The sequence below is a fragment of the Antedon mediterranea genome, chromosome 10 (assembly GCF_964355755.1).
Source record: "Antedon mediterranea chromosome 10, ecAntMedi1.1, whole genome shotgun sequence".
Lineage (NCBI taxonomy): Eukaryota > Metazoa > Echinodermata > Crinoidea > Comatulida > Antedonidae > Antedon > Antedon mediterranea.
Genome location: NC_092679.1, coordinates 19,563,817 through 19,582,533, shown reverse-complemented (window position 1 = coordinate 19,582,533; position 18,717 = coordinate 19,563,817). Strand labels below are relative to the sequence as shown.

At 30.6% G+C, this 18,717-nt stretch overlaps 1 protein-coding gene across 6 annotated transcripts in view; it reads right to left on the bottom strand.

Moving 5' to 3' along the window:
• Positions 1-18,717, bottom strand: part of LOC140061199 (EH domain-binding protein 1-like) — a 65,437-nt gene that overhangs the window by 22,958 nt on the left and 23,762 nt on the right. For 4 of the 6 annotated variants that reach the window (XM_072107699.1, XM_072107704.1, XM_072107700.1 and 1 more), the window contains exons 5-15: positions 11,090-11,147; positions 10,466-10,561; positions 10,034-10,090; positions 9,726-9,910; positions 9,066-9,286; positions 6,342-6,395; positions 3,442-3,580; positions 2,915-3,062; positions 2,219-2,394; positions 1,767-1,815; positions 908-1,591 (exon numbers count right to left, since the gene is read on the bottom strand). In XM_072107699.1, the coding sequence (XP_071963800.1) occupies positions 908-1,591; positions 1,767-1,815; positions 2,219-2,394; positions 2,915-3,062; positions 3,442-3,580; positions 6,342-6,395; positions 9,066-9,286; positions 9,726-9,910; positions 10,034-10,090; positions 10,466-10,561; positions 11,090-11,147 (1,867 nt within the window). The remainder of the gene's footprint in view (positions 1-907; positions 1,592-1,766; positions 1,816-2,218; positions 2,395-2,914; positions 3,063-3,441; positions 3,581-6,341; positions 6,396-9,065; positions 9,287-9,725; positions 9,911-10,033; positions 10,091-10,465; positions 10,562-11,089; positions 11,148-18,717) is intronic. The other 2 variants (XM_072107702.1, XM_072107703.1) reach the window with 2 other exon arrangements.

The following is an 18,717-nucleotide window of genomic DNA, read 5'->3' as shown; positions in this document are numbered from 1 at the left end:
AAAAAAAAAAATTAATTCGATTTAAAAGCTTTTTTCCCTAACAGCCTCAGGGATATGTCCTTATTTTGCTTAGATTGTAATAAACATTTGGTTAATTTGATTGCAAGTTATAACCAAGTCTAAAGACCTCTGCTTAATTCAGCGGTACTTTTTTAAAATAAAAAGATCTATACGAGCATAATCATAGCTAAACAAAGCCGATAATCTATTTTATAGATACAATCTCTACAACAAATGTATTTAACATTTAATAATATTATATAATTGTAAATCTAATTATTAAAATCAAACTTTAATAAGATTAAGTGTTCAAGAATAAGAGGGATTTATACCCTGCTAGTATTTAGATAGCAATATCAATAATGTTATTTGGTTAAGTAATACCATACTATTTTAATAATGTATGATAACATGTATACTGGTTATAATTGTAATCGTTTATACTCTGAAGATCTTTTGTGGTCTAGTGATTAAGTTGCTCATTCTGTAAGGATCAGGTTGTAGGTTCAAGTCCACTAAATGATTTTTTAATCTAAGACTCAATTTGGTAACAGTAGATGTTTGATTTCATCAGTGAAGAGTGAAATATCTGATTTTATAACATTTTGCTACTTAATGTATGTAATGTATTGCATGTAATATTTTTATTTCAGACAAACACAGTCCATAGAAAAATGTACAAATAATAATAAATATGAGTCCAAAATACAGTAAATGATGGTATCATTATAATTAACCTACAGTATTTAGGGTAAGACTAAAAAAAAGTAAAGAATAAGAAATACATTAACAAAACTGTATCTTTAATGAAATTAACTAAATTTGTTCACTTTACTTTAATCATAAAATATCAATTCTACAAAGAGTGTAGGAAAAAACAACTTAGAAAAAAAAAAACATAACTGACCTCTGACATGTCTTCTTCCACGGTTTCCTTCTCTTTCTCCTCAATTGTTGGTTTCTCCTCTATCTCTTCAACATTAACACTTTCCTTTTCTTTATTCTCATCATTTTTTTTAATGTCTATTTTATCTTCCTTTTCTCCATTCTCCAAAGTTGTCACTAAAGCAGGATCTATTTTTAGTTTTTCCCTCGACCCTTGCTTAATTATTTTACGACTATGACTTGAACGCAATATTTTCCTTCCAACCGCGCTACCGTTGTTTCCTATATTAGTTTTATCAAGACCTTCGTTTTCCGAGTCCGGTGTGAGACTATTACTTGATATTTTAGAGACACTATTAGTTGATACTTTAGAGTTATTTTCATCTGGGGTTACACCATTAGATTCCGGGGTTCCAGGAGTAACTGGTTTCTCTGGTTTTGGTACATCTTGCAGAGTTCGGGCTTCTTGCTCAAACATGTTTTCAGAAACTTTTCCTTCGCTATCTGTGCTAAATTTCCCAACAACGTACGTGCTCTTTTTTGAAGTGTCTCCTATACTTCGCACTTGCATTTCCTGTCCTGTAAAATGAGCGCGTATTTGAAACAAATATGTTGTAACTGCCAGTTTGTCTGGGACAGAACGTAACACCATGTCTTGTGGTTCCATTAACTTTGGAATTCCTATTGAGGCTGCTGAATCAAATGCCTAAAATTGGCCAAACAAAAAAAAGTCAATGTTTGGTTTTCACATGAATAAATGATGTTATACTTATATAAATTTAAATATATTTGTTTAAGGCTTACATAATGTCTCTGTTTCTATCTGTCATTCATCTTTTATTATTAGTATATTATAATTTAGTAAACTGTTCAATAGTTACCTTTTTGCAGTTTCCTTTTATGTCATGTGGCGACAGAGAATTGAAATCACTGAAACATTATAAATAAGTAAATACAGTTAAAACATAATTGCAGTTATTATATTTGTTAAATTGACAGATCGCACTAAATTCATTCAACCTTCCGCAGCGAACTAATACTACTACTGTACTACCAACTAACAACTGATATTTTTAAACTAAGTAGGTCGCAGACCCAAGCTCCTAAAAACCAGTCGCATCAACCTAGTGAATCCCTTCCTAGAGGAGAACTTTAGAGACTATTACTATTAAAGCCCAAGATCACTGAATAAGAAGTAACAAACCATATTGGTACTTTATCAGAGCATAAGTACAAACGTTTGGTTTAAAAGTTAAGCACCTAGATTATCAATGATTAAACTTAGGACTTTGGGTTTGGGAGTTAAGTACCTACATTAAGTACCACAACTTACATTAGTTCAGGATGAAAATGATGAAGTATTGCACAGAATGCCATGCCATTCCTCCAAGAGGTTGTCAGATTGGTGATCTTTACTCCTTTGTAATCATTAGTTGCATTCCGGCACCACTCCAGCAGCTCCTGACTGGGGGCAGACTTCTTACCTTTCAGTACCTTACGAGGAGGAGGCTGAAAAGTGTTGCATGTTTAATAATACAATTTTAATCAAATTTGTTTTCACTAATGAATAAAAACAAGGAGTAAGGACACTCCAAATTGCAGTTGAAATGATTACTAAATGTTTCTACAACTTCTAAAGATCTCTTTGACAAAAAAAGTGTGATATGCCTAAATATGGTAGTGATATGACATCATCATGTCACATTTTTTTGTCACAAAAGTTTTATAGTGTAGACAGAGCTTAAAGCTTCGTTTTCCACTTGGATGCAACGCGACGAACTATGCACAACACAACAGTTCGGATCATCCATCGTGTTGTGATTGGTGCTTACTATACATCACTATGTACCGAAGCGTGTACGGCTTCCAAGATTTTCAACCACTGTTAACTTAAGTCTCTACTGTATATATATTATTACAAAAATTTGATCCACCCAATTTAAGATGAGCTTTCCAAAATCCTTATTGGAATGGTTAAAAAAACATAATCGTAGACACAACAGAATAAAAAAAACCTCTTAAAACAAACCTCTGATGTAGTAGTAGTTCGTAGAGTGCTCTCTTTCTGAGCAGCACTTGAGACTGGTTGTCTGGCGAGATCAAGCTGCAGCGGCGGCTTGACATCAGGAGGAGACTCCTTCCGTTTCCTGTACCTAGGTCTTGATTCTGTTGGTGTGCTGACAAGAGAAAGTGAAACATTTAAGGATCATGTCAAAATTATTTTCCTGCAGTTACTGCAGTACCTACATTTTATTGCTGGAACGGTGTATGATTTATTTTGTTAATATAGAAGTTACTGCGATAAACAGTGTATGATTACCCAGAAAAAAATTGCTAAAAAAAAAGGGTACTGCAATAACTGTTGCAGAATAATTTTGACAAAATTGCAAGTGAAAATTCTGATTTCTAAGTCACCACTTTTGAAAAACAGGAAACTTTGAAAACTATCTTCTGGTCCTAATTCGTTCGTTTAATATTTGGGAGGTTTACAAGTTTTGGACCAGTGAAATTATATTAGATTAGATTAGAAAATTAATTTCCTGGTGGGTGTCTTACATATCCTGATCTTCTGGAGTTGTACTGTCTCCATTACTTTCCTCAACCACTTTTTCTTCTTCTTCCCGAAATGTTTCATTTTCTAAGTTTTCTAAAGGATCATCAAACTCTACACTGAAATCATCATCGAAATATCCATCTAAAAAAAAATTCATAATTTTATTTTTATTTCATTTACATTTATTTGAAACAGTCAAAGAAAAAAACCATAATCATACATTTACAATAAGTTAAATGGTAACAATAAATAGGAGCTGTTTCAGGGATCGGAAATAGATGTAAAAAAACTTGTCTTTACCAACCCCTAAACAGAAAAACAGACAAAAGAAGATGAAGAAGCAAAAGTTGTTCAGAAACAATAAAACTATTATCATATAAAAATAAATGATAAACTATTGAAAAGTAATATTTGAATTATAAAAAGGCTAAAGCAAATGAAATTTAAATGTAATAATTTTTAATCTAAACGAAATTTTAACATTTTTTTAACATCTTAAGTAAACAAATGTATAACACATTTTAAACTTGTTAAATAATATTTGTCATAATAAATATAAATTAGTACAAATAACTAAATAAATATTTTAATAAACTTTAGTTATTAATGTTAGAAATATATAAACAATTTGATCATTGTCAAAGTTAAAATAAAAATAAACAATGAATGAACAAGATTTGAAAAATATTTGGATTTGTGAACGAAAATGGTATCTTTGAAAAAAAAAACCCAACAAATATTTACATACAATTTGTTGTTTTAAAGGAAACATAACATTTAATCTTTTATAAAGTAATTTTATATTTAGAAAGCCATAAGATAATTACTTGAGATTAATAATTTTTATACAGAAAATGTATACATAAAATTTAATCTTTTAATAATAATAATAATAATAAACATAAAAAAAAAAAATATACATAGAACTGTGTGGAAGCATGCAACCAGAGATGGAAAAAAAAATTCCTGTAGATACATTAAAAATAAAGTTTAACAATTTACAATCGCGTGCATGTTGCGTGTACTTATTATCTCCCAACGGTATTCATAAGCCCTTAGGAAATTTTCCGAAACAAGAGGTAAAAAATTGACCATTGTATAAGTTGATAGAAGATAGGTATGTAGAAATGGACAATAGACTTCCAAGACCAATGGACAATATATTTTCAATGACTGATGGACAATAGATTTCAATGGCTATTGTTCAAGAAGCATGTACCTCTCCAATGGGTTATACACTTGAGGGTTAATAAGAGGGACTCGGTAATTGTTTGGTGAATATTTTAAATAATGTTACAGCGTGTGTAGATGTATATTACATAATCATGGTATTGAAAGTAAAGAACGGCATTCACTAACTGATTGAAAAGGAATTGTTTGGTAAACACAAAATGCGGACGCTTGTTAAGTGCAACATGAGCTTGCGGGCCAATTTAAACGACGTCACACTATCAAAATGCGAGCTGTCCTTTCTTCTGAATTCTATGCCCCTTTTGTGGGAAAGTGGTTTCTGTCATCTGTCATTCCGTTTTAAAAAGAAAATGTTTAAATGAAGAAAAGATTTTTCTGATAATTGTAAATCTTGCAATTAATAGTCTGAACATTGTAGTAGACCAAGTATAAACATCATGTGACAGACTTGGGACTAGAACTTACACCCTTGAAATGGTAGGCTATCATGATAACCACCAAGCTAAATTACCACTATGCTTTAAAACATTTAAAAAAACAAACAAAAAACGTCGTCATTTTATAAATGAAATATAGTTTTTCTCTGTTTACAATAACTTAAAATTAATTTAATTACTAAAGGTAGTCAAAACAAATAAGTGCTATAAACAAAATTAACAAAAACACAAACAATATTTTTAAATACATATATAAATATCACTGTATTATCATAAATCATCAGAATAATTTAAAAAAAGCAAAGCTTTTTATTTACTAATAATATAGAAAAAACAACATGGAATGACTTAAAAAATGTGTTTTAAAATATAACAAAATTACAAAATGATTGCATTAAAAAAAAAATCTTAAATTAAAATATATATATGAAATAAAAACCACTTTAAAATAGCCTCACAGCACACATGAACATATTAATAAACAATGCACTAATTAAATCAAAATGAAAAAATAACTCTAAAAACAAATAATACATCTGTACTGCTTAGTGTCCAAAACTATATTTTGATACAATGGATTTCATTTTCAAATGATTATAGACTTGCAATAATTTCAAAGAATAATTATCAATAATTAGCATACATTTGTAGGTTTGAAAGATATAAAAATCTAAATTAAATTATTATTAAAATATTATCATGAACTGTATAAATTATAAATCAACATTTTAAATCATGTATAAATCAAGAAATTAAAGAATAATCGCAAAGAGTCTAGATCATAAAGTATGAGTGAAATGAGATAAATAATTGATTTGATTTTTAAAATATTTCAAATGCATGTAACTGGCTAATTACAGGATGGATAAACTAAATCATGTTTATAAAGTCTCATTTGAGGCTTAGGCAGTGAAGTAGAAATAGTTACAACCCTGGCACTAGGTCAGGATTGAACCATGGCACTACTAGGTCAGGATTGGACTCTGGATGCAGGATTGAATCCTGGCACTAGGTCAGGATTGAACCGTAGACCTTGGGATTGGAAGGAAGGCATGTTAGCCACCAAGCTACAGCTCCGCTACCCAAGCTGCAATGCCACTACGGAAGCAGCTTCACTTTGCACGCTACAGCTTAACTAGCTCAACTACAATACTGTTTAAAATTTACTGAATTTCTATATAATTTATTTGTTTAAACATTTTTCACATTGCATCATATATTGTGGACACTAGGCATTTACTAAATGAGTTCATAATATATGTGGATAAGCAAACCTTTCTTGGAACCTTTGTATTTAGCAAAGGGTAAAAAATGTCTTCGTCTGCGTCCTGAAAATTGAGGCAGATTAAAAGAAGAAAAGAGAACTGAATAAGAATTATTAGGAGGAAAACAGTACAGTATGAAAAGATTAAAAAGATTAAGAAATACAATTTATTATTTCATGTATCTGGTACATTATTTACTGTTAGTAAAATAAACAATGTTTTATGTACAGTAAACTTACTGGCTGGTACGGTTTATAGAGTGTTTGTTTACATCTTATACACCTCACATTGGGTTGAGAATTAGGCTAGGCCCCCTCTAACTAGGCCTAGCTAGAAATGTATTCAGTATGAGGCAAATTGCAAAGGATAATTAATTTACTATTCTTCTTAAAGGTGGTATGACAAACATACAAAAGATGCCCTACAACAAGTTTTTTGGAGTGGAGTTTTTTGTTGTTGTTGTGAGAAACAATCCTGACATCTGACCGGATTCAAACCCAGAATCCAGGAATCCAGGTCTTAACCACTAAGCAACAACTCCTTTACTCAATGTCAGAAAAAATCTTACAGAAGAGAGCCAAATGAAAAATCAATACAGATTTTCTCATTGTGCATTTACAATCTTTACTGCCCTCACACTTGGATTAAACACAGATGAAAGGGTAAACAAAAACAAGTAACATGAATTTTTAATGAGTAAATCTATAAAGTACTGTAATCTGTTGCACAATCGGCGACTTTAAAGGCATATTTATCAAATAGGTTTTTCTCTAGGATAGATATTTTGTTGTAATGGTGGAATACCAAATTTTAATAATAGTTTGAAATGTATAAATGCCACAAGTTTAATAACAAAATATATAACAAATTTGATACAAAAAAGTTTGCATACTACCTGAAACTTCGGAATTCTAGTGAAAAGTGGAAATTAATTTATTTGTTTTTGTGTGGTGTACTCTATAAACTGTTGTAGTAACCCACTCAACACACAACTTTTGGTATCAACAAGGGCTAATTTTATGTTTTTATATTTGGTTAATTGAAAAAAAAAATAAAAATATGTTCATTTAAATCATAGTACAAAAAGAAATATAAATTATAATGATTATATTTAAAAAATCACCACCAAAAAGTTTCTAAAGAAATTTGATGTATTATCATTTAACTACCTGTACAATCTATAGAATTTTACAAAATGGAAAAGGAAATACTCAATTGTTAACATATTCCTTATACAAACACTCAATTGTATTTTTTAATTATTTCTTTGGTTAATTATTGAAATTAAGTAAAAAAGCGAAATCAATTGAAAATTGTGGTGTCTATTCTTAACCAGGCGTTGAACCCGTGGCAACAATCTTAAATGTCATCTCACATATCAAACAAACTAATCGCGTTTAGCAGCCGACCAGTCAAGCGATTGGTAGCGCTGGTTTGCGAAATCGACGCATTGACCTAGACTAATTAACCGAGTTAGTGCACGCTTAACTCTTTTGTGCGCACACTGCCACAATAAGTTTGCGCTTGGAGGCATTTCTACATCATCTGTTCCATGCCCCATTCACAAACACACGTGTCCACCGGTACCCAACACTGCAAAAAACTGTAATCATTGTTAGCTTTATACTGCAACCAAATAGTTTAATTAATCGCGCTTCATTAATCTAAATAATAAAATCATAGTCTATGCTGTAGAATAAGGTCAAGGTGTTTCGTACAACCTAAAACATGTCATACACAGGAAATGTACTTTTTCACCGTTGTCTACCAGTATTTACCAACTTATTGAAATCTATAAACTGCTACTAGCAAATAAAAATAACCCAAACAATACACATTCACACCCTTTTTCCATTAAACTTTCAAACGATCACATCTGCCCACAATGGGCTTTATATTATTTCAGGTTTCTGTGTTTGTTATGTTATAATAAAAGAGATTTTACATTAACTGTTTACCGAGGGGTTCGCATTGGTCTATTAATCCAGGTCTGATCTTTTTACCAAATATTTTTGTCTTTCAGTCAGCAAGCTAAGTACGAGGAATAACATTGTATAATAGAAAATCTGGAAATAAACTCAACTAAGTAATTATGAAGATTATTGCTTGGGATTATTCTAACAAAAACCACCACAATTGGGAGGAAGGAATTAGATCGTTAATAATCCGTTAAATTTCAAAGCTAGGGTCTTTAAGGTTAAATCATTACATTAAACTAGGGACTGCCCCTTACGCCTACTTCTGCATTATATTCATTATCCATTACTTCTGCCAATTATATTATCTCAATCTCAATTTGTTTCCCTCAATAGCCCACTAAAAATTACTAGTCCAATATGGTTACTAGCCCAATATGGTTACTAGCCCACATTTTATTTTCCAAGCCTGGTACAACAAAAGTCTGGAGTATTTTACTAGATATTTGTACATGCTGGGTTTATTTATACTATATGGACGTGTAAAATTTTGTAAAATCTTACAGATTTTGTAAAATCTCTATGGCTAAATCTAACGCTATACATTGACATCGAGCCGAGATTCCGGATCAGATAAAAAAAATGTAGTGTTTAAGTATAGAACCATTCAAACTATATTATTTTGAATTCTATACAAAATGAATGAAGCCATTGAGAAACACAACAGAACAAGTCTGGGTTCACATGTGAACAGACGTTACTACACATCAAATTGCACAAAATGGAAATAATAAACAAAACAATATTTTAAACCAACCTGATCCAAACTCATCACCACTATCCCCTACAGGATTCAAACTTTCATCTTCTAGTTCCGAGAGCAGATTGATTGAGTTGGCGATCTCAGAGATCTTCATCGCTGATTCTTTATCCGTGATCTCATCGTCATCATCGTCTTCATCATCAAAATCAGCCATGTCCGCTATGTCTGGTTGATGAAAACTCAATATACTGGCTAAACTCTGCATATCATCATCCCTATAACAAGGAGTAAAAATAGACTTAAGCTCAGTCTACACTATCAAACTAGTTTGACAAAAAAAGTGACATGCCCAAATATAGTAGTGATATGCTTAAATATGGTAGTGATATGACATCATCATGTCCATATATGGGCACATCACATTTTGTTTTTGTCACAAGTTTGATAATGTAGACAGAGCTTTAGGGTATCAGTCCTGCAGAAAAGTTTCTGCAGGACATAAAGTGGCTCTGTAGCTTGGTGTTTAACATTCTTGTTTTCCAATGCCAGGGTCCAGGGTTTAATCCTGACCTAGTGCCATGGCTTTAACTCACAACTTTTTCTAATCTACTTCCCAAGTCTAAAATGACTTATAGTGTATTCATCCTGTAATAGGCAAGTTTAGGAGGAAAATTGATGAAAGGTTAATTAAATAAGAACATAAAATTGACTTACATTGCGGATCCCTCCTTAATTAACATACACGACATCGTCAACTTAATGCTTGCTTCCTCGCATCTCTTGCCGTTTATCGGTCGTAGTTTAATGGTTTTGAATTCTTGCGATGGAAGCAGTGTGGCAAAGTCTTTCATGTTTACGGTAGCTTGCGCAAGAGGTCTCCTTTTGCCTTTCTTTGACTCCTAAAATAGTGAACAAAGTTTAATGATATCAAAGTGCTTTACTCTCAGGAAGGTAAAATTAAGTTGGATAATTGATAATTAATTTAGGATAAAGGAAATTGTTTAAATTTACTGTCAACTTACATCTTCTATGACAAAGGTCCATTCTTTATCTTCAAATTCTGCATCAGGTCGATTTTCCTTTAAAAACATTTCAAACAATTTTTTTGTATGTAAATCACACAAAACAGCAAAATGTTAAAAGGGTAAAATATATAACCACCTTAAATAGAGCAACAGTAATTTATACATTTTCAGGTAATGTCCAGACATTTAAAACATTTAAAATAATTTGTTGTTTTTGCTTGTTTATTAAGAATTTGTAATCACACAAAACAGAAAAATGTAAAAAGCATGAAATATATAATCACCTTAAATAGAGTAACAGAAATGTCTACATTTTCAGGTACTGTCCCGACATTTAAAATATTTAAATTAATATGTTGTTGTTACTTGTTTATTTGTAATCACACAAAACAGAAAAAGGAAAAAACGTGAAATATATAATATAATCACCTTAAATAGTGTAACAGAAATTTCTACATTTTCAGGTACTGTCCAGACAATAGACCCCCTGTATGGGTCTTTGATACCAGGCACCCATTGATGTAACTGAAAGAAAAAGAAAATGTTTTTCATTCATTCATCAGTGGAAAATTACGTCCATTTATTGTCATTTGCATATAAAATATACATAGAAATTATGTTTGCTCTGAGATATACAAAAACAGATGAATGAAAAACTAACAAAAACAATTACAAAGTGTCACAGCACTCTCGTACGGTATACTGACAAGTATTCAGTGTGTGAATGACGGCTGGATAAAAGCCGTTACAAAACCTATTTGTACGAGAGATGATGGATGATGGTAACGTCTACCACTACGTAACACCTCAAATACATTATGCATGGGATGATGAGTAGAATGTTTTTTCTTAATTAATCGATTTTAGAAATAATGATTAAAATAATTATTATATTGATTTTTTTTTATTGTGTAAAAGTTTTTATGGATATTATAGTGTTTATTATACTGTAAGTGTACAGCAGTTGTAATTGAACACCTCATTTTCATTGTTATTACTTTAGTGTTGTTTTATGATTCTTAACTATTTTTCATAACTTCAACAAAAACATACCTTTGTAGGTTTCTTTCTGCCTCTTCTTGTCCACACCACAGTTAATTTATTTGGTTGCCTATGAAGAAAGAAAAACAATTCTAACAATTTCACTCATCAACTGTCAATAATAAATATTTTTTACAGGTTTAAAATGATTTTATCTATCTACAAAAAACAGGAAACTCTATTTTCCTTGGAATGAAAAGACAACCTAATATTAACAAAACTCTTTGATATGAGGTAACAAAACAAAGCGCCGCTGGGCAATGCCAATACCAACGTCAATTTTCAATTTTGTTTGTGGAGATATGATCATGGTTAGAGCATACACCAACAATTATTGATAAGTTTGATAATAAAAATGCTGATAAAATAGTACAACAACCTTCAACAGTTAGAATAAATAGAAGTAAAACTCTAATAAAACATTTTTCGACAAAATAAAAGTATAATCATTTTAACTATAAATCCAATGCAAATTGCTTAAAAAAAGACAAACGAGATTACAAATAAAATAGCAAAAAAAAGCTAATAATAATAACTCCATTTTAAACCTTTTTTCCCCCAAAAAATGTATTTTTAAATATCTTTAAATATCTTATATTTTATTTTTTTGCCAAAATAAATGATATGATATTCTTAATCTTATTCTTTATTTCCAAAAACATCATACAATTACAAAGTAGGTGGCAGGAAGGTTAAAAGGGAACTAAATTCCTACTCTAAAGTCTTACTCCCTTAAGCTCTGTTTACACTATCAAACTAGTTTGACAAAAAAGTGTGATGTGCTCAAATATGGTAGTGATATACCCAAATATGGTAGTGATATGACATCATCATGTCCATATATGGGCACAACCCCCCATTTTTTTTCACATCACGTTTGATAGTGTAGACAAGGCTTTACCGAGTACCGCGTATATACTGAGATTTATTATTGAAATTTCTACTTATTTTATCTCTCATTTTATTTACAAAATATTCTTCTAGTATCTATCAGGGAAAAATTTCATTTGAAAATTTTGTTTAGCAAAATTGCTAATCAAACTGATTTTTTAGTCAAGAAACATAGTTTTGTATTGTATTTTTTGCTACACAATTGTAGAAATGTGTAGCAAAAAGGTTGTTTTGTATAGCTTTTTGCTATGCTACACTGGCGAAATTATTCCCTGTCTATAACTCATACTATAGCCACATCAACGTCATTGGACAAAAGAATCTTAAATAATTTGTAGTTAATTATTTATTTATTTATTTAATAATAAAATTGACCAAACCACTTACAACAGAATGTATATTTCTTTACCACATATTTAATCAAATAATAAGAAAATAATTTAAGCAGCTTAAATAACCAAAAAGTTAACTTTAATATTTGATGATATATGTCCCGTGGCAAACACAATATTTAAAAAAACTACATTATCAAATCCCAGACAGAACCACAAACCCGCTTACAACAGAATTTAACTTACAACATATAATTCAATACTGAAACTAATGTACAGTAAGAGGCTTAAAACAAAAAGTTAACTTTAATATTCTTTTAAAGTTAAGTGGTTTATAAAGTCTAGCCCTTAGAGGTATAACACCATTACAGAGGCAGATTAAGGGTACCCAGGTAAGGTAGAAAGTCAGCATCCATGAGGCGATAGATTAGCGACCTATTTAAGCCTTAATCTGATCCAATTTATTCAAATTGTTTGCCAAATTTATACCCATTTGGAAATAAATTCGCGCCCATTAATACGGTATTAAGTAATAAATGTTTAACACCTATGAGTTGGATTTAAATGCCGGTGTTGCGGTTGATACTAAACGGAGGATTAGTCTGCTTATGCCAATAAGATTTTAATACAACAAATTGAACTTGAGTAAGTTAAGTATGTAAACTCAATTTAAGTACAATAATACAATTTGTCTTTTTATTTGTTATAAAATAATAATAATTCGGTGGAAATGTCTTGGTTTTTAGAATACAATAGCTTAGGTTTGATAGTTGTTGGACCTTTTACTTTAATGATCTTTTTATTTATTTCATTCATCCATGTACAGGGTAGCTTTGTTATTTAGGTTTTGTGTTTTATTTACCTCATTTATTGATTTTATTTTGGTTGCTTGCACCACTAAAGATACTCACTGATATCAAAGACCAATAAATACATATAATATAACAATGATGATTCTGTTGATGGTGATAATGATAATTAATAGTGATGGTGGTAGTGTTGATACCTGTAAATAGTGATGATAATAATAATAGTGATAATGATAATAGTGATGATAATGATAATAGTGATAATGATAATACTGATGATAATGATAATAGTGATGATAATGATAATAGTGATAATGATAATAGTGATAATGATAATACTGATGATAATGATAATAGTGATAATGATAATAGTGATGATAATGATAATAGTGATGATAATGATAATAGTTATGATGATAATAGTTATGATGATAATAGTGATGATAATGATAATAGTGATGATAATGATAATAGTGATGATAATGATGATAGTGATGATAATGATAATAGTGATAATGATAATAGTGATAATGATAATAGTGATAATGATGATAGTGATGATAATGATGATAGTGATGATAATGATGATAGCGATGATAATGATAATAGTGATGATAATGATGATAGTGATGATAATGATAATAGTGATGATAATGATAATAATGATGATAATGATAATAGTGATGATAATGATAGGAGTGATGATAATGATAGGAGTGATGATAATGATAATAGTGATGATAATGATAATAGTGATGATAATGATAATAGTGATGATAATGATAAGAGTGATGATAATGATAATTTGATGATAATGATAACAGTGATGATAAGGACAATAATGATGATAATCATAATAGTGATGACAATGATAATAGCGATACCTGTAGAGTGATAATATTTAGCAATTTAATTTTAATATGATAAATAGTGATAAAAATAATAGTGATAATGATAAATGGCGATTAAATTAAATACATAAAATCGAGACACAAGCAGATCGTACACAAAATTCAATCTAAGTACATAAAGTACATAAAATGCGATACAATTTGTCTTTTAAACTACACCGCAACCACCCGGGGGTTTCTTTTTCTTTCGACACCTCTCGGAAGTGAACAGACATAGGCACTTGTCTTGCGTGTTGGTTTGAAGCTTTGTGTAAGGTGCCAATTTTCAATACAACTTGTTTCTGTACCTTTTGAATTTGGTAAAATGCTAGGGGGTTTGTAAATACTGTCAAAGGCCTAATCCTCATTAAAGAAAAAGACTAAGGTACTTTTTCTGAGTTTGACCTCCTACGCTGATGGCAGAACGGCACAATATTCAGCATGCTTTGCTGAATAAGATGGTGAACTAACAAACAAACTGACTTTATTGTAAAGCTCAGTCTACACTATCAAACTTTATGTGAAAAAAATATGTAATGTGCACATAGTTAGTAATATGGGCATGATGATGTCATTTCACTACCATATTTGGGCACATCACACTTTTTTGTCAAACTAGCTTGATAGTGTACTGTGTGATAGAGCTTTAGCCTCACTAATTATTAAGCCCATGTCTGACTTTCTAAGGAGCCAGTCAGGATTTTTTTTAAACAGGAGAGCGCTAACATGTAATATTAATAGTTAATAGGTTTCTCTGGATCTAAACGAACTTTAGAGTCATTTATGTCGAAAAAAATAGGTGTCTACAGATTAGAGGTCACAGTGTCCCAAAGGAAGGGTTTGGTAAAATTGATGTGCCAATAAAAAAAATCCTGGTACTCGACAGAGCTACAATTTGATCCAAAGACTCTGATTATTAAGCAAAACACCAAACTACATTTCCACTTTTACAAAAGATTTTCCAATATCATTGTTCGCAAAATGAAAACGGAGTCTGGACGGAGATTAGGCTAACATATGCTTGTCACCTGCTATTGGTCAACGGGATACGTTTACACAACCCTGATCATTAGCTACTAAAATGATTAATATTAACAACAAGTAATACATACATAATTATATGCTTATTAATTATGAACAAATGATGTTTAATCCAGCAATATAAAATGAGTGTTTTAACCAATTTCTCTTTGGAACATCTGCTTTAAGCAACTAGTATATGAGGTTGATTTATAAATTTCAAATATGAAGAAATAAACCTTTAAACAAATCCAAATTTATAATAGGATTTCAAACAAAACAATTCTTGAAAAGTTGAAAAGTTATGCAAAAACGGACAATTGAGGGCGCTCTTAAAAAATATTTAAACAAAAATAGAATGACTATTTTATGAATTAATAAAAATCATGTATGAATGAAAAAAATTATTATTAGCTAACTTATTTAAAAAAAGAATCACTTCACTTTTTCCATGTAATCACTTCCATATAATAAATAATCAAACCGTAACAAAATAAATGGTTAAATTCAACCAAAAACCAATTTTCTGACAGACAATTTGACATTTTTTGCTTTAAATTACAGTTTTTTCAGGTAAATATTTTTTTTCGATACCATTTTTGGCCAAAGTGAATAACTATTATGACATTAAAATTTAATATTCAACAAAAAAATTGTGAACAATTATTTTTTTAGGGGAACACTATATCTTTAATGTTGAGAAATTGTTGTTTTAGTTGGTATGCTACAGTATATTTTCTGACTACATCTAGTATTTTGACGAACACTATAGGAAGGAGTTGTTATGTTCTGTACCTGTCTACTACATCGCAATCTTCTACCCTGGATACGCTACCGTAAAACGGCTATGAAGCAACTTTACTAATTAACCAAATGTGGAGACTGTCTAAATTGAATGGCTGGAGACTACCTATTGTACCATACACTATTAAAAGCTAAGTACTCCGTGGGTATCTGTGCCAAAAAACGTCCACCTCAAATCTTAATAATACCTTACTAATTAACTCGGCCTTTGAAGATTAAAACCTCTGCCGCTTGAAAAGAGGCAATCACTATGGAAAGCCAGACATCATGAATGGACGAGATAGTCAGTTGTTTCTTACTAATAATGAAGAACATGGCAAAGAGTTTTCTAAAGATTTACTTTTAAATTAAAAGAAACAATATAACAAAAGGGGGTTTAAGAACTTATTGAAAAAGGAGTTTCTTCCGTTGCTTCATTAAGGTACAAAATCAAACTGAATTGTTTAAAATTCCCAGGTCAGGGAAAGCGTGAATGGGCTACTAGTCCGGTATTCATAACAGGACTAGTTTAGTACAACATGGAAAGTCAGTTCTATACAATGTATCTATTCTAGAACAACATCAACTGAAAGTGATGTTTTATTATTCTGTACAATAGTAACGCCACTCAAGTTACAAACAATAGACCAGTAAAATGTACCTTTAAATTTCTTGACTAAGTGAAACCAAAATAACAGGTTACTGTAAAATGCATCCATGATACATTCTGACAGAATTATTATAAATGTTTTGAAATTCAATAATAATTTTTCATAAATTAATTGTATAGAAAAATGGAATGATGCACCTCATTATTATTAGTTTCAAAATTTTATTTAAAAAAAAATATTATTTATTCCACATTTAGTCAGTTAAGAACAACTGGGAATCAGATTAGAGGCAAAAGCTTGTCTTATGAGGGTCCCTATTAATAATACATATGATACATGAACAGAAAATCAAACAATAATAATACATTACTAATAACAATTTTTGTATTTGGTTTCAAACATATTTCTTGTACATTCAACTAAACAAAAATGGACACATAATACTTATTATTATTATTATTATTTATTGCCAAAAACCAGTTACAAACAAACAAAACACAGAAACTAAGGGAGTAGGCAGGAACCTAAAAGTGAACCTAATCACTATAACAAGAGTTCAGGTTCCGTACTCCCAAAGTAACAACAATGATATAAAATAAACTATATAAAAATATTTAAAAAACAAATAGACGAATCAACAGCTAGTAGTAGTGAGTCATATCAAGTATCTATCTATGGTAGGAATACATGCATTATAACTACAGCAGAACAACTCACCCCTAATCAGAAATGAGCTAAGGGCAGTGTAGTACAGCAATTCTATTCAGGGGACCAAACAAAGTATCCACTGTATAAATATTTTATTTGATTAATTTACAACATATTTATACAAGATAAAAACAGGTATAGATGTTTTACATATAGTCCTGTATTAAGCCGTGTGCAAAAGTCGACTCTATAGCTCACTCTGTCGGTCGGTTGGTTGGTAAACACTAACTCAAATTTGAGCACGGGACTGCAGCCATGTGTATGGCCTTGTTAGAAAATAAAAGGTTATAAATATGCTGGTTAGGGTGGCCAAATCCAGATTTTTTTTTCAATCTAAAGCACATTAATACATATATTTATTTACGAGTGTATTTAGTCATAAATGATGCATACTGTATATAAACAAAACTATTATAGAAATCTGAGTGGGAAAAGAAATTATTTTTTATTGTTTAAACCAACCAACAGAAACAACCTCCTCCACTATTGAGTTTATTGAGAGTATGAGGCTATACAGTAGATATTGGTGCTACATTGGCCATCAGAGTAATCATAGAACTTGGAAGTATCTGGACCAAGAACCCTGGGATTGATAAGCAAAGTACAGTTGTTAACTAATAAACCAATAATCTATCAATCACATCAAATACTGAAAGTTATTTCCTAAATTAATCTATCTGATACCCAATCCAATCAATTAATCTGCTCAAATCTAATGTTCTACTTGAATTTACTATAAAGGGTAACTTGACTAATCCTCTATGGGTCCAACTTCAATTAATACCCTAACTGTCTTCAAGGAGGGAAGATTGTACCCAGAAGAATAGAGATGGGAAAAAACAAGACACAAAATATGTGTTGTTTTGCTGGAGAAAAGTCGGAAATCAATAAGTTATACAATAGATAAGGGGAGGGCAAATTGGCTACCTGCAATGGAGATTGCTAATTGTTTAAGATGAGTGGACAGATCAATACTTGTGGGCCATTGATTACCTAAGGTAGCCCATTGATTCACCTGTTTCTATTGTTATTTACAGAGGTATTGTTTGAAGTACTGTGTCTTGATTGGAATAGAGAGAGGTGTTACGTACCCCATTATCACTTGTATTGTTCCCACTAGAATACTTCTCGACACGTTACCTTTGTAAATAATGGTGTTTTTCAGCAATAAGACTCCAAAAGAAGTAAACATGTTTTTAAAATTTGTTATTACTATTTAGTATTATTTCATGATTTCCTTATTGTTTTAAATAATGTTATAATCTTGAATATCCAATTAATCTGACATGACACACAGACAACAACAAAAATAAATAAAGGCTAGTGTTGCCCAAAAGCTTTGCACATTTTTCTGGCTGTTTTACATTATATCATTTTTATTTAGGTTTGAGCTTATTTTGTATCTCTATTAAAATCCAGACACTGATACCCATAGCATTGTCATTTTTTCCCCAGTAATTTGCCTTTGGATTAATAATATACATGATACTATTATCTATAGCTGTTTGATTTTCCTTACTAATGATCAAATAACATTATTACTGTCTATTAAATAAGAAATATAAAATCCTGTAATAACAATTACTTTGTGTATGG